This window comes from Alligator mississippiensis, chromosome 1 (genome assembly GCF_030867095.1).
Source record: "Alligator mississippiensis isolate rAllMis1 chromosome 1, rAllMis1, whole genome shotgun sequence".
Taxonomy (NCBI): domain Eukaryota; kingdom Metazoa; phylum Chordata; order Crocodylia; family Alligatoridae; genus Alligator; species Alligator mississippiensis.
Genome location: NC_081824.1, coordinates 154849237 through 154870729, shown reverse-complemented (window position 1 = coordinate 154870729; position 21493 = coordinate 154849237). Strand labels below are relative to the sequence as shown.

At 42.5% G+C, this 21493-nt stretch overlaps 1 protein-coding gene across 1 annotated transcript in view; it reads right to left on the bottom strand.

The window, feature by feature from the left end:
- Nucleotides 1–21493, bottom strand: part of RYR2 (ryanodine receptor 2) — an 875416-nt gene that overhangs the window by 229858 nt on the left and 624065 nt on the right. Inside the window, exons 43-50 of the mRNA XM_059715710.1 lie at nt 19034–19137; nt 18196–18331; nt 14218–14404; nt 13367–13472; nt 10326–10446; nt 6692–6861; nt 4199–4419; nt 63–153 (exon numbers count right to left, since the gene is read on the bottom strand). Coding sequence (XP_059571693.1) covers nt 63–153; nt 4199–4419; nt 6692–6861; nt 10326–10446; nt 13367–13472; nt 14218–14404; nt 18196–18331; nt 19034–19137 — 1136 coding nt within the window. The remainder of the gene's footprint in view (nt 1–62; nt 154–4198; nt 4420–6691; nt 6862–10325; nt 10447–13366; nt 13473–14217; nt 14405–18195; nt 18332–19033; nt 19138–21493) is intronic.

Genomic DNA, 21493 nt, shown 5'->3' with positions numbered 1-21493 from the left:
GAAGATTCAAATATATCTTTATCACTGATTCAAATACACTTTTACTATACAACTTCACTTACCTTAAGAGGCATCTTTGCATGCTCATTTAGTAGAGGAACATCAAACACTAATCTCCTCAGCAAGTGTTGCATCATGGAAGGCCTAAGCTGGCTGCAAGCAGACAGATAGTTTCAAGGGAGTGTACAAGAAAAGTCTATGTAATAAACAGATATTGCACTGAAACGACCACATAGAAAAAGGACCCATGTCAGTTTGTCTACACCTCCAGATTTTCCTGAATCTAGAAAGATATTCAATTTTGTGAATGATACAGCAGTTTAAAAATGTGTGGGACAATGACAGAAAGCAAACAATATAAAATGCATATTAAGGAAAACCATTAGATCTTCCTATGTGTATACAGTGTGGACCATGCAAATGATACAAATATTTGGTGCAAATATTAGATCTATGATGGAGAAAAGCCAGTATTCTTCTACTGCATTTGGTGATCAGTATGCATATTGTAACAGACAGGAAATTATATAATAAAAATCTCTTATTGAATGGTGCCCTAACCTGACTGTTACATATGCTAGGTGTTGAAACTGTCCCAAGCAAACATACAGAGAGTACAAACCATTAGCTGGAAGGACAGAACAAAAACTAATTCAAATATAGCAATTACTGTGTTTTCTTGAATACAAAATGCCCACAAATAAGACACACACATCTATTTTGAAAGGCAGAATGAACATCTCTCCTTGAAAATATCAGTAGGTATACTATTTTCCCAGGGAAAATACGGGCAGCTGCAGTAGTGGGAGAGCAAAACATTATGGCTGCTCTAACCCCCTGACTAGGGACAGAAATTACACATAAAGCTGTTTAAGTGATCAGGAACTGATTTAAACCTGTTACACAACAGAAGTTCAGTGCACATAAACTGCTTTCAAAATGGCCAGAACTGGTTTAAGATAAACCCGGTTTAATGTAGTATCAGACTTAACTGATTTAAGTCAAACTGGTTTATGGAACTTCTGTCCCAGATCCCCTCCCAATTCAACTTAACTCACAGTCCTCCAGCATCCCAGGATGCTGTGCACCCCTAGACTGTGCTCTCTGCTCCAGCAGAACAGGGCAGCCTTGCCCCCAACTGTAAGTGGTGGAGGGTGGCTGTTCCAACCCAGGCAGACAGGAGGCAGGAGGATTCCCCAGCCCCTCCTTGACAAGGGAATTGGCCTGGGGTTGGGGAAGTAAAGCTCCCGCAGTTGGCTTTTCCCCTACTGAGTACAGTCTGGCTGGGGGTCAGGAGCTAGGTGGAGAATGACAATTTTCCTCCCCACTCCCTCTCCTCAGCCAGCCTTCCAGCCAGGGATGGAGTGTGACTAGGGGATTTCCCCGGCTCCTGGCTCAGGGCGGGGGAGTAAAGCCCCCACTGCGGGCTTCCCCACAGCTGGGAGCCAGGGTGATCACCTGGCCACATACCTCCCAGGCTGGCTGGGAAAAGGCTCCCTCCCACTTATCTGTGGACCCCCAGCAAGGATGTGCCCAACACAGGGGGGAGGTAGCCTGCAGCAGTGACCATTTTACTGCCCACTCCTTTCTCTGCCAGCCTGTTGGTGGAGGAGGAGACATGGCTGGGTAATCGCCACAGCTCCTGGCTGCAGGAAAGCCCACAGTGAGGGCTTTACTTCCCCTGCTCAAGCCAGGAGCTGGGGTTATCACATGGCCATGCCCACTCCTTGGCCAGCAGACTGGCTAAGGAGGGAGTAGTGAAGGAAAAAAGGCTTCCACTGAGGCTTCTTCCCCTCCTTGCACCCAGCACAGCCTGGCTGGGGGTTCAGAGCCGGGTGGAGAGAAGGCATTTGCCCCCACCACTCCCTTCTCAGCCAACCAAGGAGGGAGCATGGCCAAGTGATTGGCCCAGCTCCCATCTCTGGGTCTGGGGGCTTCCCCCCACAAGTGCCAGGGACACCCCAGCTGGGGGGCTGGTGTAGGGGAGGGTTCCCCCCACATTCCTTCGTGAGCTGGCTGGAGGCTGAAGAGGAGGCATGGCTGGGGGAATCATCTGTGTCCAGCTTTCTGCAGTGGCCAGCAGGCTGGGAGGCATGCTCTATCACCCCTTGCCGCCTGGTATAGGGCACTCCAGTAGTCTAGTTGCCTTTCTGGTTTGAAAAGTGAACATGCTCCTGACCCAAAGTCCCCTGGCACCCCTCACTCCCAAGACACAGCCACCCCAGCTGTGTCAGTGCCTCTCACTCCTGACCCACACCCCCTGCCCCCCCAACCCTGCTGGTCCCCTTCACTCCCGACCTGCAGCCCCCTTGGTCCTCCCAGCCCTGAAGCATCTCCCAGCCACTTGTCCCTGCTTACAAGGACACAGGCCACCATGCTTGTGGCCCAGCCATGCATCTCAATGCTGCCCCCGGAGGGCCCCCTGCCCCCTTCCCCTGCTGGAAGGGCAGGCACTTCTCACCTACCTCCCCTTCCCTCCCATCCCTTGCTGCAGACCCAGCACCCAGACAGCTTCCCCCAGTGCTGGCAAGCACCTGCCCTCCCCCCCGACACACCCATCCCCTCCACACACCCCCGCCACACACACAACCTCACACCCCAGACAGTCCCCAAGCCCTGGCCCTCCAACCCCTACCCCGCATAGACTTACCTGCATGCAGCTGCCAGGGCTGCTCCCACCACCCTGCCTGGCTGCATGCCAGCCACATTCATGTGTACATGTAGACACATGTGATGCCTACTGCCTCCAGTCACCTTCCCCCCACTCCCCTAAGCCCCAAGCAACATCTTGTTAGGGCAAGCCAGGAACTACTGGGAAAAACTTCAATGTTGAGCAAAGCAAAATCCCAGACATTTGATCATAATTAAAAAAAACACCCGGATGGAGATTGGAGGACTCAAAGAGAGGACATGTCTGGGAAAACCTGCATGTACGGTAACCCTAACTGTGCCACCCCTGTGCAGCATATACAGAGTTATTTTCTCTCTCCCCTAGCAGAAAGTCAAGCTGCAGAACCTCCTATTACTGTATTTTCTTATTTAAAACGCACACCCCTATTTCCAGCAGATTGGGGGGGGGGACATGTTGTATGCAAGAAAATAAGGTAAACTATAATATAAATATGATAATTTATAGAATAAGTATGCAGTATAAAGAATTGCAGGGCACTACTTTTATTCCCTATCAATCTCAAAGGAGTTTGTATTATTGTAGTGTGAATCAACATGTGCTGTTTAAAATACCATTGACAAGTGTCATTCCTATGCTGTGCTAATAATATATTAATAACATTCAGAAGGGGTTAAGTGTTCTAAAGTGCACAAATCCCATTGATGTAGTCCTAAGTGCCTAATCAAATTCTGAAAATTAGATTTTGATGCTTTGCAAATGTTACCTAGGAGCCACTACGTTCAAGACTGCATAAACCCAACATGGAAGAATAACATGGTAGGTGGGTAAAGTGTTCTGACGGTGAGGAGGGAAGTACAGAGGGAAAGTGCAGTTTTCAGAAGCACAGAGCCAGAGAGGCTCCTCTCTCACTGCCAGAAAGAAGGCTGCTTCTGGTAGGTTTGCTTTATTTACCCTGGTTTGGGTCTCTCCCAGAAGATTAAACACTGTTGGGACAACCTGAACATGGAGCTGACTAGCCTAGCTAAGGAAGCTGGATAAGTGACCTGCTTACAGTGAGCTTATACGATATTAATGGGCAGTTTAAAGTTTAACACATTCACAGAGAAATCTAACCTTTTATATTAATTCAGCAATGAACCAATTGTACTAATCTACAATATTTAAATGTTTCTAAAAATGACACCATTCTAGATTCACAATTCTGTACTTATGGAGCTTTATGTATGCAGTCCTGTCCCTTTGTTACTTGCTGAGATTTTATTAAGAAGTGCCTGTAATAGAAAAATAACTGAGACTACATATATTTTTAACTATTATCTATAGAACCTGAGTAAAGTCAAATATGTATTTCCTTCTCAGCCTCTCGTGAGCTAAGATCAAGTTATTTTTCTTAAATGCTAGTGAAAAAAAAAGGAACAATCTAGAATGTAACATATTATATTAACTAAAATGCATAGCCATGCTACTGATAAAAGGTGACATGCAGTCAGGTATTCTTTGTTCAGGTCCTGCAAATATCACATCTCAACAGATCATATTTCTGTTCAGTCAGGAATTTTTGCTTACCCACAAATGGAGAGTAAACATTCTTCAATGGAGTCCCTCTGAGCTTTGGTAAGAGAGCAGCCCTTTGAAAGTCTGTATACAGTATGCAATAAGGAATCTATAAGAGAAGCATGGTGCTCTGTGCCAGCAAAAAGAGGAGCACATCTGGTCAACAAAGGCAACACTGCAGTGCAAAGGTATCGATTCAGAGCTAAAGCCATGTCGGTAGCACTCAGAGCAGCCTATGAAATAAATTGGACAAAACTTAATTGGAGTTGTGGGGTAAGTACTGTTATAGCAGAAAAAAGTACTTCTTTTCTATTGTTGCTTTTATGGAATGGAGGAACTCATGCAAAAACAAAGTGGGTTTTAGCCAAATTCCTTCTTATACCTTTACTGATCTCTCCTTAGATGCCTTTAATACTAGAGTACCATACAAGTTCTAAACTTATGTACAGGGGACAATTATTCACAAATCAAAACTACACCTGACCTGCAGATCCCTGGCAGATCTTTTTTGTATTTTGGGGGGGGGGTTTTAAGTCTGCACCCACTGGCAAAAAACTAAGTCAGTGCCTATGATTACCCTCCATTTCTCAAAAAAACTACAAATTAATTATTTCTTTTCTATAAAATGTCAAAATAGATGTAGAAATCTAGAAACACAGCACAGTACTATGTGACTGAATATGCATATATATATGGTACACTGGTGGTTATTAAACATTTTAGAAACAAGATACCCCACCATAATATTTCTGAATTTACCATTTTTTGACTGTGGAAAATACAGAAATTGTTCTGTTGCAAAGAACTCAGAAAGACCACAACAGGTCATGATATTTTTGATACTCTAGATCAGCGCTTCTCAAAGTGGTGGTTCGCGGATCAGCCACCGGTCGGCGGTCCACAGCAAGTTGCCAGGAAAGAAAGAAATATATTCGCTGGTCCACAGCGAGTTGCCAGGAAAAAAAGAAATACATTTTTCAGAAGCATAACATTGATATGTCATAGCGCCAGAGTTCGTATGTTCCAGCACTCCAGGTGACGTCACATCGTGCGAGGTGAGGAAAGAGAAAGAAACAGCCGGTCGCACATTTGTGTAGCGCTGTTACATGCAGTTGCTGCCACCGGCTGAACCGGTCCCCGGTCCCTGACCCACTGGAAAAAAAATTGCCAGTCCGCCACATCAGATAATTTCAGAAGCACTGCTCTAGATTCCTATTTGAAATTTCTGGGTTTATCTTATAAATCATGTACAGACATTTGCACACTTTATGGTCCTAACATTGTACAATACTGCATCACCCTTAAAAAGATCTCAAGGCACCCAAGGATGCCACTGCATCGTGGTTAAGAATCCCACTAATACATGCTTTGGTACAGTCTCCCTGTGCAATCTCCTATATTTAGTCACTTACTACTTTAAAAAAACACAACGAAAAGCCCTTTTAATTTGTTCAGACATTTTCTAAAAGAAAAAAAAATAGTTACAGTATTTTATCTGTTTTAAAATAGGATTTATACATGCTGTTCTATATAATTTATGGAAATGATCTGAACTCAAGTTGCAAAATTCAAATATTATCCTGGGCATTTTGATATAGAGTATTTGCCAACTTTTAGAAAGATGGGCACTGCTTGCAAATTCAGACTTAGATTTGTATTTTAAATACATCCCATATTCAGGCACAAGATAAAGCTCACGTGTGCACATAAGGTATTCAATGTAGCTCTTTTGGTACTACTCAGTGTAGAACCGCCTGGAAAAAAGCAGGACTTCAGACTTCATGAATGTGCATTAAGGATGCTGAACATACGAAGTTGATGTTGATGAGTGTCCCTCTTCAGCCTAAGTCTCTTCTGCTAAACCTACAAGCCTAAACCTAAAGCTGAAACATCCATGAAAATTCACTTCTGAGGATGCATGTTCTTGATGTCTATAGAAAGCCTGTGCATCACAGCCTCAGTCCATCTAAGCCTAACTTAGCTAGCACTGAACTAAAGGAAACCTCCACAAATGTGGCAGTTAGAAACTTATTTTTTTATTAAAGTAACTTTACATAGGAGAGAATTCCAATGTGCCAAAATGCCAGAAGTAAGTTGCCTAACATCTGTGCTCTTTCCTATTGCTAGAGTAACTGTACATGGGCTTTATCTTGTAACTTCGAACATAAGCAATCTGAAGATACATTCTCAGTCACATGCCCCGTAAACAACTGATTTTAGATCCAAGATCAAGGGTTCAGAAGACCTCTTGCCAAAAAGAGGCACTGTCTCTCTCATCCATGGGCCTAAGCTCAAAGCTAGAAATTCTCTCTAAAACAAGCATTACTCTAGGGAATATAGTTTTCAAGATGCTCTCAAAGCTTGACAACACCAGAAAGTCCAATCAGTAAGTGCAAATATCAAGGGGCTACTCAGAAAAAGCTGAAACATACTTTCTGTTGTGCAGCAATTTAGATACCCCTTGACAAGATAAAGAAACAGAAAATCAATTGGTTAAATTTTTACCGTGTCTAAGGAAGCAGCAGCACGGAGATCTGGCAGAAAGCCAACTTCAAGCAGATGCAGAAGGAAATCCTGGTCCTCAATTCCATAGACCCTGTCAAGGAACAAAACCATGGCTGCCTTGTGATCTGGGCAAAACCCCGCAGACATGTCAGGTTCCACCACAGTACCATCTAAAAGGAAGAAATAAGACTTCAGTAATAGGGATCAACCTACACAGATATACTAGATCACCATATTACTCCTTGTGAGGAGTATTGTTAATACTGGAACATTTTTACAAGTGATTTTATTATGCAATGTTCATATGTAAATAAATAAAATGAATAAGTCAACTTAAATCCTGATAAATTAAGTGTTCTTCTCATTTATTTTGATACTGCCAAAGCAGATGACACTTTTAGCCTATAAGAAATAATACACAATACATTAAAGTGTTGATTGAACTAACATTCCATAAAGGGAACAGATAGCCAATAGCAGAATAAATCTGAATAATGATCTCTGAAATATGGCACTGGTAAGAATGCCTTTAATGTGGGAAAATACTGCAAAGAACAACAGATCACATGAAGATGATGATCTCAGAAAGGACAATTTATCAGAAGATCTTAAAAATATACAGAAATTCTGAGCTATGCTTAAGACCTCTTTACAGCTATAGAAAAGAAAGTACAAGTAAAACCATATAGTTGAAAACTAGAAACATTTCACTTTTTGATACTTTGTGTAACCCAAATAATCCTTTGCGAGTCTGAGTGCCTGTTTAGCAAGTGCCATTGAGGTATTGCTTCAGTCTGTAACATATCAGTATTATTTGAAAGGTAAATTAGCATTGTTTTAAACATCAAGACTGTATTAGAATTACTCTTCTGCTGAAATGACCCAACTTGTACGTTTGCACGTGCCAGTATTATAATGATACAACTAAGAGGGAGGTACAGGCAGCCCTCGACTTACAACATTTCGCACTTACAACGTTTCTAAATTGACACCCTGTTTCAACTTTCTGACATCAGTTTCGACTTTACAACGCTTGATCTGATGACACAAGTGTATCATCAGAACAAGTCACTGTGTCACCCATCTCCCTGGAGAACATCTGTCCAAATTTCCTTGGACACCTTCTTTAAGAAAGCAGACAAGACTCCAGAAAAACCTGCAGCCAAGACTCCTGAGAAGAATCCAGCCAAGAACCCTTCAAAAAGTCCAGCAAAGTCACCTCAAATAAGTCCTTTCAAATCAATATGATTGCTATTTGCAACACAAATATATTAATGTAGCTATATTACTTATCTATAATTGATTGAGTATAAAATTCTTGGTTATTTTTGGTGAAAATAGGGTATCAGGCCTTGGCTCAGGAACCAATCCCTCATTTATAACTTTGTTTCCTATGGGAAAGTCAGTTCCGAGTTACAATGTTTTGACTTAAGACGCGGTTTTCAGGAGCCAATTGTGTCAAAAATCTGAGGACTGCCTGTACTACCAAAGAGGAGGTATAGCTTTCCCTTTGATTCAAATGCTCAATTAGGACTCACTGCAGCAGTGAGCTTCCTGTAGGCAAACTCATGGGCCAACAAAAAAACTCAATAACTTCTAGCTGCCCAGAAGGAGCTCATTGTTAATCAGGCATTACATTAAGTTGTATTAACAACAGGAAATTGGATTCATTTACCAGGCAGAGATGGAGAGTTAATTTTATTTCTTTTTTCCCCCCCACTAAAAAAAGAGAGAGAGAAAAATGCATTTTCCTGGATTTTTCAAAAGCTTTAACATATTCTTTGTGTCTGTTTTTATTATTTTAAAAAGAAAAAAGCATAAACCGAAACCTGTAAAACCACAAACCTCTAAAAACTGAAAAAAGTTTCCCTAAAACAAAATAGTGAAATGAAGAATAACTATTTATCTATTTGTTCTCTAAGTTGGGGAACAAGCTCAAACTTCTTGTGATAGCATCAAAACACTAGTAGTGCTTTTCTTTCATAGATGTTAGGGTCGGAAGGGACCTCAATAGATCATTGACTCCGACCCCCTGCATAGGCAGGAAAGAGTGCTGGGTCTAGATGACCCCAACTAGATGCCTATCTAACCTCCTCTTAAAGACCCCCGGGGTAGGGGAGAGCACCACCTCCCTTGGGAGCCCATTCCAGACCTTGGCCACTCGAACTGTGAAGAAGTTCTTCCTAATGTCCAGTCGAATTTCTGCTCTCTGCTAGCTTGTGGTCATTATTTCTTGTTACCCCCAGGGGCGCCTTGGTGAATAAAACCTCACCAATTCCCTTCTGTGCCCCCATGATGAACTTATAGGCAGCCACAAGGTCGCCTCTCAACCTTCTCTTGCAGAGGCTGAAAAGGTCCAGGTTCTTTAGTCTCTCCTCGTAGGGCTTGGCCTGCAAGCCCTTTACCATACGAGTGGCCCTTCTCTGGACCCTCTCCAGGTTATCCACATCCCTCTTGAAGTGCAGTGCCCAGAATTGCACGCAGTACTCCAATTGAGGTCTGACCAGCACCCGATAGAGGGGAAGTATCACCTCTTTGGATCTGTTCGTCATGCATCTGCTGATGCATGATAAAGTGCCATTAGCTTTTCTGATGGCTTCGTCACACTGCCGACTCATGTTCATCTTGGAGTCCACTAGCATGCTAATTAGCATGCTAATTAGCAAGCTCCAGCACAATCAATTCATATATAGCTTTGTAACACTTGTACCAAATGTCTGCACTACAGGAGATGAAATGCTTCCAGTAATATCACTTAATCAGACATATTAGTGTTGTATTATTCTGAGGGTCTATACTACAAGAGGGCTCTAAATAAATGGGAAAAATACAGAAATTATCTTTAATTTGCCAGCAATGACAATGATAAAAACCTGACATGGAATTTTAGTTGAAATGGTTGAACTAAGAAAAAAATTAAAGGATTACTTCTATAACTGCTAGATAGAAAGAGCCTTCTCTCTCCATTAAAAAAACAAAACAAAACCCAAAAATAGACAGACTTGTTTGGCTAGTAAATAGTAGAAACCATTGAGGGCACAAAGGAGTTCCTTGAGGCAAAAGAGTGCCTTTACAACTGGGGTATGATATAGCCCATGGGCTGAACCTGGCCACTAGGCTCCCAAGAGGCAAGATATTGGTGGCAGAGGAGCAGAGGCAATGTTAATTACTACAGCAATTAATACTGCTGACACTTGTCCTGCCATCACATTTCTAGATCTGTGGGGCACTCCATGGGCTAGATGACGCAGCCCCATGTGCCATACTGGGCCCATGGACCGGCCCTGTGTCACTCATCCAGTTTGTTGTATAGGCACTGGCACATTTCATGCTAGTTATTTTGCTTAACTCCTTGTTTTTGCTAGCCTGCTCTAGCATCCCAAAGGGCTTAAATATTCTCACTTTGTTGCTCTTCCTTAGGACAACTCTGGTCTCAATGATGATCTCACTGAAATCAGTGGATCATTATCCATCATTATCTACAACATCCAAAAATGTAGTATGAATTTTGTAGTACACATTAAGAAAACATTAATTTCCAGTGGATATGAAAGGAAATATTGATACAAACATCCAACCAAAATCAAAAGAACAGAAGGTGGGGGAAGAAACATCTGAACAGCCATCTTCTTACCTTTCGCTATTGTTGGCATGTGGAAAGGAATGCTAATTACACCCACCAAGTCTTCCAATGGAATCAAAGACCGCAGTATTGACCTGATCCTAATGGCTTCCCCTTTGCCGGCATGGATTAGCTAAATGAAAGCATAAAATAAAAAGAAAAAGGATTAAACATTTTACCCCCACACCTGCATCTACCTTTGCCTGCACCCTCTAGAAACCTTCTGAGGTACATATTTTTAAAGTATATATGAGTCAGGGTCAAACTACACTGAACAATATACATTTTGCACAATTTATATTTTATTTGTTGTCACATTGATTCAAATTGATAGATTCTAGAAGCATGGAATTTTTGTTATTTGGGAAGAATGATCTCATTTTCAATATTAAATGATGGGACACCTGGGGAACAATGCAGGGTGCGCACATGTAACAGGCCTAGTGCAAAAAGCCCCTTGAACAGGTAATGAGCTTAGTTATCTTGTCATTGGCTCCACTATCCCAACCTGGTCCACAGCTCTTTCAGGTGGCCAGGAACTTATAAAAAAAATCAAGGCACAGTGTTTCTATATCTAACAAATAATAATAGTAATATACCTCTCACATCAGATAATTTATAATAAGGGTGACCTAAATATTTGAGGACTGTACAAATCTGACATTTAGTTCAAGTGAATCCAGAAATATTTCTCAATGCAAAGAAGCAAACTTGCAAAATTTAATGTAATTTTGACAGAAATGGTGTCAAATTATGAATTCAATGTTAAAAAAAAGAGTCTTAGATAACCTTTCCTAACCCCATCTTCATTCATCTATTATTTCTGTTCATAATTCACAATCCAATGTACCAAAAGAATTAGGTAAATAATTCGGTATAGGGGTAATTCTGTTAAATTTACTGGGACTACTCCTATGCAAAAAAAATCCTATACTCTTTGAAGAACTAGATGTTAAGTTTGTAGGCCCTTTGAGGTTTTGAGGCAGAGACCATCTTTGTATAGTAATATGCATTTGTTCAAGGCCTAACATTATGATTCCCCAACCCTTGAGTAGTATCTTCAGTGCATCAAGGTGAAAAACTACTTTCTCTCTCATAACAGAACTGATTCTTAGTATTTTGATCAGACAAAATATTATTTTTCCTTTTCTATGAATCAAATAATTTGTTAAAAATATATATACCAAGAGAGTAAAAAAACGCTGCTTAAGAATTATTTTACAATCATGCAAAAAGAAGGAAAGTTTGAGTAGTTTGATGGGCTAGATGTTACCACACTGTGCTCCCACCTGAGAAAAATTGAGCTCACAAACAACTTGTGGACCCTCCCAAAGAAAGCAATAGAGAAATTAATGGACTGTTTTTTGTCTTCTGAAAGAAGATATATAAGCTTCCTTCTACGCTTCTATTCCTTTTTCTTTGTTATGCTTTTCAATTGTTATAGAAATGCAGAGTGGATCAGTATTAATGACAGGAAAAGGAAAAACAAGGGGATCGATCTCTGGCATTCTTTCAAGATGAAAACTTATAGGCCCTTGTACAACATAGTGCCCTCTGAGAGTACAGAGGGGTGTAACAATCAGGAGAGGATCCAAAGGAGGTGTGCAGCCACAGCAGCAACCCCCATTTCATCCCACACCATAGGGGCAGCAGCCAAAGCAGCAGCCAAAGAGTTCTGTTTAGTTCCAAAGCAGGTAAGACTCTCCCACCCTGCTCTTGACACCTGCTCCTTTCCCCTCCATGCTCAGTGGCACCTTCTTTCCATCCGTTCCCCCTGTCTCCTGCCCACTGGATGCCACTTCCTGACTGATCTGAGACAAAGTGGGGCTCCAGAGTTATTCCAGCCACAGTCTAGCTGAGCTATGCAGGGAGTCAGACTCAGCCAGGGACAGGGAGGTTCCCCTTTCCTTCCGTGTCCCCTGGGAGATTCCCCACCAGCTCAGGGATGGAGAATCTGTCCGCTGCCACTACTGTCCCCAGCCAAGCCTAGGTCCTTGCACAGCCACTCCCTGAAGCCCTGACTAGAGCAGGGAAGGGGCAGCTGACAGAGGCAATGGCAGGTGGGTCTTTCCTTCCTGTGCCCAAAGGCATAAGTAGAGGGGAGAGGGGGAGAAGAAAGGAGGTCCCACTGATGGGGTGCCAAGAGCAGGAGGGGAGATTCTTAGCAGATTCAAGTCCCTGGATGCTTATACTTCATTGTAGTCTGTGTGGTCTGTTTGTGGCTGGAAGCAGAGGGTGCAGCCACCCCTGCAACACCAGTCACTGCTCCTTCACCTCTCTTTCCCAAATCCTGGATCTGCTTATGGTAACACTTGAAACATTTCCAAAGGAAACATACTGGGAAACAGTTTGAAAAGGAAACCTTTCAGGCAGGAGATAGAAGTATGTTCCCTGTGCCATTCCCTAGCTGTAACATTTTAAAATACTGCAGCCTCCTCTAGCACCAGCCAAGGGGTGTTAGAGTAGGATGCAATGACCTGCAACTCTGCTCTCAGTCCCTTCACTCCTTTGTTTTTTGACAGGGATGGTAGGTAGAGGGGAAGGGAGAGCAGAGAGTCAAAGAAGAGGAGGAGGTTCCCCAAGCCTCTCCTCCCTGCCGTGGAGATAAGAGATAGAGGGGATTGGGGCTGGAGGTCCTAGCTCTGGCACAGGATTGGCAGGGGAACTGGAAGGGGATAAGCCTGACTCCAGGTCCCATGCAACTCCTACGTGTTGCCCCCATTCAGGTGTAAACACAAGTAAAACGCTTCAAATAGTACCTCATTTCAAGAGGTACTAGAGGTACTATTGCAAAACGTTTCAACTACGTCTGGAATTCTGATTTGCTATGTAGCTTCTGAGGGCAAAATTTGCCTATATACAGATTTTAGGAAATCCTTATAGCCAATATTCATCTCTCAGTTCCTTAATCATTTTCATCAAAATGATCTCATGTTTAAATACTGCACTGACATACCATTGTTTCAAAATAGTAAAAAGCCAACTGTCTAGACCACCAAGCTATCAACAAGAAAGTAGCTGTACTGGACAGTATATGAAGAAACAAGACTTACGTGCATTTCAGGGGCACAGCGTCCTAAGAGGTCAATCAAAGCAGCATAAAATGTCATGATGGCATTTCCCACGTGGATTGTGTCATCTTCTTGTTCTTCCATCTCACTTGTGTTTATTTATTTGTTAATGGAAACAAAATAAGAAATATAAAGATGTGTAAGGCTTTTACATCAGCAATAAAATCAACAGAAACTGGGAGGGCGAGGCAACAGAATCTGCTCACAATTACAGCTAAATCCTGGGTGAGTTCACTGCCTTCAGATTGCCATGAGATTAATTTAGAACAAAACTATACTGGCATATCTAGTACTTTTTATCCTCTATTTTTGTAGTGTTGCAATTTCAGGTATATGTTTCAACAGAAAATAAGTACCTAGAGAACAGAGGTCTTCATGCATTTTAATGCCTGAGGTACCTAACCTAACACAATGCTACTTTACATCCTCCTTTTTAGTCATGTGTAGCAGGAGATTCCACTGAGCCCTCTAGTATTTGGAGGGAACATCTGGGAAAGTACAGACTACATGCAGCACCTATTTTCCTTCAAAACAGGAGTCTGATTCCTACTTATCTGACTGACAAACAGCAGGAAAGAATCCTAAAAGAAAACCAAGATTGATAACCAGTTGCCTGGTTGGTAGCTCCGAGTTAAGGCAGAGACGGTGGCAGCTGGCAGAAGACACACTTCCTATAGAACTTAAAGAAGAAGGGAAGGATATTTTCTTCCCATGCAGTGAACTAGATTATGTGATAATAGTTTAAGAACAGACTAACAAAAGGCATAATGAATTGGACAAATGAGATTAAGCAAAAAAAGCATAGGTTAGTTAAATTGCTCTCTTGCACTTACAGGGTTTTACAAGATCCATTACTAGGGGAAGGTCCATCTCTGGTAGGATCTTCTGATATTTTTATAGCTTCCTCCATGGCAGCAAGTAAACCATTGCCTCCTTCACCTCTCAGTGCTGGACCAAAGCACTCGGGGCGACGAATAAGCAGCCTGACCACAACATTAGCATTCTCTTCAACACTCTCTCCTATCATATGAAGGGTGGGGAAGGGAAAGGGGAAGAATGACAATTCAAGATAATATGAATTCAGTACAATTCTGAGAAATGATCAGATAAAAGACCATGATGAAAAAGCATCATGTCTACATCAGTACAATGTAGAATGTAATTAAACACCAAAGACAATTTCAATTATGCTCAGTTACATAATAAACAAGAAGAAGTATGACATTTTGTAATACCACCGAGAAGAAGCAAAGATGATTAGTATTTTCATATTTAAATCCTTTGATTCTGGCTGCTGTTCATTTTAAAAAGTATAAAAAGGTTCTCTATTGTCTTGATTTCCACATCATTAAAATTTACTTGATATTGTAAAATCAGAAAGAGATAAGAAGAGCCAGATTAAATATTACTTTCACCATAAAAGTGATTAAATAAAAAGGACATATGAAAATAATGCACATGCTATACAGGTACTCCTCACTTAACGACCTACCTGTTTAACGACCGCACGGACTTACGACCAGCTCTCCGAGCAGTCGGTATTGTACGAAACGTATTGTGGAAACGGCAGCGTAGCGTCTCAAGCCAAGGCACGCAGTATCGGGGGCGGCTCCTCGCTTATCGACCAATTCGCTTAACGACCTAGTCGCAGGAACGGAACTCGGTCGTTAAGTGAGGAGTGCCTGTACACCTATGCTGAAGTTTGCACTCGTGTCAGAAGGCTGTACATGTACCAATGAAGCAAGTAAATACTGAAATCTGGCCCTATATGTAATAGTGTCATGAGGGCAGGAAGAGTACGGTACCTGCCCTGGGTGCTAACTGGGTAGGAGTGCCAGAATCGCTCTCCAGGGGTCTTTGCCATAGCAGGGGGTAGCCCCATGCTGTCCTGCCGGGTTGTAGGAGCAGGACAGTGCCACACCAAGCAGTATATCTAGAGAGTGAGGGGGGGGGGGGGTTAGTGGAATGAGCAGAATTGTGGGAGCCTTTGCCAGAACAGGCATAGTCCTGCACCCAATATATATGTATTGGGGGAGGTGGGGCAGAAAAAGGAAGGAGTGAATGGGGCACCAGGGTCAGCTCCCAGGGACCCCAGTCACAGAGCTCCTGATGCCTGAGTCGAGCTGATGTTGCTACTGCAGCAGCAACAGCATTCCCTTCCACCCCAGTCTATAGTAGTCAGCATACCCCCAACTTAACCTCAAATATGCAATGAGCTCACTATGCCTCTGCTTTCAATGGTCCTAATAATAGTGTTTTGGCCCTAGTCCACCCTGAATTTTGCCACATGGGTAAAATTTTGGAAACCATTTAAGAGTGGAAACAGATATCACCTTCATGCCACCGCAGACATTTTTATGGTGGCAGAAAGCAACAGCAAATAGATGTCCATACAGTTTTTGGTGCCACAATGTGTCTGCGACAAAGGGTATTAATAAACTGTGTAGCTTTATAGCTTTGGACATCCATTTGCTTTATGTCAGGAGAGCATAGGCAGTCAGACCTGCTTGAACGCTGCAGTCACCCTGGTCAGGCACTCTCTGGGCTTGAGGGGACTGGTCCTGCATCCCCAGAAATTCCTGCACAGAATCAGCTGCTCAAGCCCCTGCCTGGCTTTCCATGCTTCTAGATACATGCCCTGGCAATCTCTGGGGTGTCTCTGGAAACATGAAAAGTTGGGGTACCCAGTTTCCAGAGATGAGCCCCCCAAAATTACAGGGAGTTAATCTCTGGAATTGGGGAACTCCAACTTTCCCCACTTAAAAAGAAGCACTTCTAAAGGAGATCCCGGGGGCATATCTCCAGAAGTGGGGAAAGCCAGGACATTCTAATGCAGACCAAGGCTAGTACTGTCAGTCACTGATTGGTGGCCACACTGCAGTATCTCAGCTTTCCCCACTTCCAGAGACACATCCCCAGGATCTCTAGGGTGCATCTGTGCAAGTGGGGAAAGTCAGGGCCCCTGCTTCCCAAGACATGCTCCTGGCAATCTCCAACGTTCCTGAAGAGTGCTGAGGCTGCATCTCTAGAAGTGGGGAATATCTTATATGTTGTGCCACAAGTACAATGGGTGGGACAACAGTTGATATGTTTCACGCATTAATATGGACTCTTCCTGGCACAGTTGATCTGCTTCATTTGGCAATATCTATTTCTAGTAGGTGACTAAAAAGTGCTTAGGTGCCTAAAATTCATTTGAAAGCCAACAGGATTTAGGTTCCTAATTCATTAGGTTCTACAATTCATAAATTGTAAGGGGCTGGAAGGGACCTTGCAAAATCATTGGGTCCACCCACCCTGCACCAGGCCCCCTCACTAATACTCCAAGTCACTTTTGAAAGGGGCTTTTAAATGCTTAGGCCAACTTAAAATTGAGTCTGTATGCACCTCCAGTTAGTTTTCTAATACAGGTAGTCCTCGACTTAAGATGTTTTGAGTTACAATGAATGGCACTTATGCAGTTTATAAATTGACACCATTTTGAATTTCTGAGATCAGTTTCAACTTTATGACACTTGGTTTGCTGGCATTGCATTGCATCAGATAAGTTTGCTTCGTTACCCATCTCCCTAGAGAACATGTTTCCAAACTTCCTTGGACACTTTCTTTAAGAAAGCAGACAAGACTCCAGAAAAACTTGCAGCCAAGATCCCTTCAAAAAGCCCATCAAAGTCATCTCAAAGAAGTCCTTCCAAATCAATGTGATTACTATTTACAATATAAATACATCAATGTAGCTGTATTACTCATATAATTGATTTAGTAGAAAATTCCGGTTATTTTTGGTGAAAATAGGGTATCGGGCCTTGATTCAGGAACCAATCCCCCATTTATAACATGGCAAAATTGGTTCTGAGTTACAACATTTCAACTTAAGACGCGGTTTTCAGGAATCAGTTGTGTCATAAGTCTGAGGACTGCCTGTACCTAAGTTTTAGGCTCCTTTTCCAGGAGGGCAATTCAGTTTGACCAGGTTAGTTGCCTGGATCCTTATCCAGTCAATGGGGAAACTGAGGTGCCTCTGAAGAGAGATGAAGTTTTAGGTGCAGAGAAAGAGTGAGGAGATGTAGAATGACAATTGAGGGTGCCTAGAGGTAGGCAAAAGGAAATGCTAAACACAAAAACATGTCCAAAGTCTTGCATCTCTCAGAAGCTTAGGCACTGATTTCTGCTGAATATTAAGGGCCTCCAGTCATTCAATCTCCAAATATTTAGCCCTGTGTCTGACAATACGTTCTTATGATCAGTACTGATATGTTTCATAATGTGTCACTGTCCTTCTAATGTAGTGGTGGCACTCACCTTTTGTCCAGTAGCCTAGTGATTACAGCATTTGACAAGGATATATGAGACTCACTTATTAGAATCAGCTCAACCTCAGGGGATTTTAATCCACATCTCCCAGTTCCCAAGAGAGTGGTCTAACCCTTAGGATATACAGTAGGGCCACTGGTAGCCAGAAGTTCAAGAAAGCAAGTGAAAAATAACATTCTTTAGTCCAGTATCTATAGCTTTCTTCTAGAAGTGAGAGTCCTGGGTGCACCAGCTTCAAAAGAAGACAGTGAGAGAGCCTTCACTACTTGGACACTCTCTATGAGTTTCTAGCATAGATTCATAGGGAAAAATGTACAGCCAAAATGGAGGACATCATGAATGTTGTAGCAGCTAGCCAATTTGGATAACTCTTTTGAACTTCAGTAGAGTCCTGTTTGGATGCCAAAGGACCAGTATGCATATTAAATGACAGATTTAACATTGATAATTAATAGAGTTTTAAGAAAAGTATAAAATTGATAGGGTCCTAAAAGTACCATTGCAAAAAACAGCAAATCGAAGAAAATCCAGATATCTTTCTCCTTCAACTGGATTCCATCCAATGTCTGGATAGCCCTTAGAAATCAACAAAGGGCAGCTTTGCAAACCACATCCAGCCAGATAGCGAACTACCTAAAAATAAGTTAACATGAAAAAACAAATTATACTAAAAGGAGGAAAGTCACAACTTCAGAAGAAAGTTTCCTCATATACAGTCCACAAACTAAAGCAGTCCTTATAAAAACTTCTTATGGTCTTATCTTGGACAAATCTGAAGAGCAATATTTCATCTTCATCCTTCTCCTTTGGCTACCCATGATACTGTCAACCATAATACATTTCTGGAAGTTTCATCTCCCAATTGTTTTCCTCCTGCCTTTATAATCATTCCTTCAGGAGGTTCCTAATTCTACTGCAACCTTCAGCAAAAGTCCCAAATATCAAAATTCTTTAACTGATTCCTCTTGTCCTTCTTCATTGTATCCTTATTTGAAAACATATCTTCAACCATTTTTTCACGCTGACCACTCACAGATCTACTCTTCCATTTTGACCAGTCTCCTGGCCAAAAAAACCCCTTGGTTTGTCTGTTTGACACCTCGTTGTGGGTGTCCAGCAATCAATTTAAGCTTAGGGTACCAAAAATGGATCTTTCACTTAACACACTTTCTATACCCCTATGTCCAGTCTTCATCCATGTCATGCTTTTTCTTCCTGCACAACATTTCTAAAATACAGATTTTCTCGTCCTAACTAGTGGTGGCAATGCCTTTTTTCCCCCCTCTGTTTATATTTTCACTGCCAACAAAAGACTAGAAAAAGATGGATACCAACCTTTTCCAAATCGGGTTCCCTTAAAGCTAGTGCAAGTTCATTGTTATCCATCACAGATGCTGCTGCAACATCTAGAGGGGTTGATCCTCGCATAGAAGGGGATGCTGTTAAAATAAGTTAACACTTAAAACAACAATTAGGTGCATGCAGCTGAAGTTCAGCCATTACACATTTATGGTAGCAAATATCCATTCAGACACAATGCTTTATTTTATGTGCTCATATTTTTTAAATATTTTTTTAATTTACAACTTCCCAAGTTTGGTTTTATGATCATAATTTTGGTAATTTGTTCTGTTCTTAACACTGGAAGTTAAATGTATTATTTCTAAATTAATATGGTACAGATTTAACAGTTCTCATAGACCCCCCCTACACATGCAAGTAAAGATGCAATAGGATCTAATGCATGATTCACAAAATTGCACCTCCTGCCATGCCACATATGCATGGCAGAAGGCACAATTGTGGGATCACATATTAGATCCCGTTGTGCCTTATTGTCAGTGCAGAGGGAGCCCAATCCTAGACACCCCCTGCACTGGCAAGAAACAAGCCCTTTGTGGCTGGGAACCCCATCACTGAGGAGCTCCCAGCCACACAGGCACCCAGTGCTCCCCATGGCTGAGAGATCACTGCTGACGCAGTCCTCCTGCCCTTGGCATTCCAAGAACCCCTGGCATGGGGAGTTTGCTGCAGTGGTGATCCCCCCACCACAGAGGTTTCATGAACCCCTGGGGTGGGGAGATCATAGCCATGCCCTGCAGCTGCTGGGTCCCGGCACCAGGAGGAACACTGAAGGGAACCAGCAACCATAGCTGTGGGACTCTGGGTCCCAGCAGCTGCAGGCTGCTGCCAGGACAGAGTCCACAGCTCCTGGGGCTAAAGAGTCCTCACCAGTTGCAAGACTCGCAGCCCTGGCTGGGCAAGGTGCACCCTTGTGGCTGGGAGCCCATATCTGATGCGGCTTCCAGCTGCAGGTGAGACCCTGCTACATGTGCAAATTAAAGCTCGATAGCAACCAGCTATAAAGTTAGTGCACATTTTTTAGGTCTACCTTGATAGCTGTTTGGAGCTTCGTGTTGTGTGATAGATACTCTGAACACGTAGCTGGTCTCAAGCTAATTGTGTAATTAACCAGTCCATTGTGCGATACCTGTCATGTGTAGTGGTCGTCATAGTACTATGACTTCATGAAAAAGGGAAAATGGTTATTTGTACTCCAAAATTAAATTGTGACAATGCTTCTGTCCTAAAACAACATTCTAACAAGGAAAGTTTAGATTACATACCAAAAAAGACATGTAATTGCCTAAAAACCACTTTAGGCAGAATTCAAGTACTTAAGTCCAAGTAAGCAATCTACAAAAAACAACCTAAACATTTAGGCACCTGAGAGTCCATACACAACTAAGTCTATATCAGAAGAACTTACTCAGGTCTCTAAAGTGCTGCTACTGCAGATGTCCAGAACTATGGTCATCTTGGCTGCACTGACCATTTCAAAAGCTACCTTGTGCTTAACTGCATTTGCATTCACAAAATAGGTGCTCCTATACTTAAGTCTTTTCAGGGTATATCCATGCTTCAATAGCAGCTTGCCTTGACCAGAATATTTATGAGAAAGTCCCACCCCACCTGTTCCAGACACAAAAATGTGCCAATGAAACTTCTCCAGGGTTATCCTTATCAAACCAGAGATGAAAGTTGTACGAATGGCTGCACATGGATGACCCCAGAGCAACCTCATTTGTATATATATATGAAAGTTTCAAGCAGGAGTGAGTGTACAGAGCATGCTTGGGAACAATTAAGACATATCCTGAAGGGTTCAATTTGATGGAGATGCTCAAAGCACACTGGAAACACACTGGCAGCATTGTTAACCACAAAACACAGCAGCCACAGCCACTTCCATTCAGAAACAAAAGATGGGGGAATAGGAGGAAATGGTAGTACCCATACTAGCCCATACTGTTGGCTGGATTACCTATCCAGAAAGTGTAAGATCTAGGTTATATGCCCTTCAGCATGAGGAGCTTCAAGTGCAACTCTTTCACATGCTAAGAGCATGTCACATAGCCAGACTGAGAGAAAGCATGAGAACAAGGTCCTGTCATCCAGTGACAAAGATATCCAGCTAAGACAGGGGGAGACCCAGTTTCTGGTTCCCCACTCTCAACACCCTACAAATTTAGCCAATGACTGTAATACAAAAGGCAATGGCAGGAACCCTCAGAAACAGGAACTGGAACCCAAGTCTTTCCCTTCCCAAGCAAAAGTCATTACCACTGGACCATAGTCAGATGCATATTCCTGCTTGCTTTCCCTTGGGACTCATGAATCTTAAATTCCTTGCTGCACAGTGTCTCAACTTCAGTAGGAGACATGAAGAGTGCCCGGTGGTTTGGTCATCCTTCAAAGAGGTGCGAAAAGCTAGTTTGAAGCCTTTTAGGATAA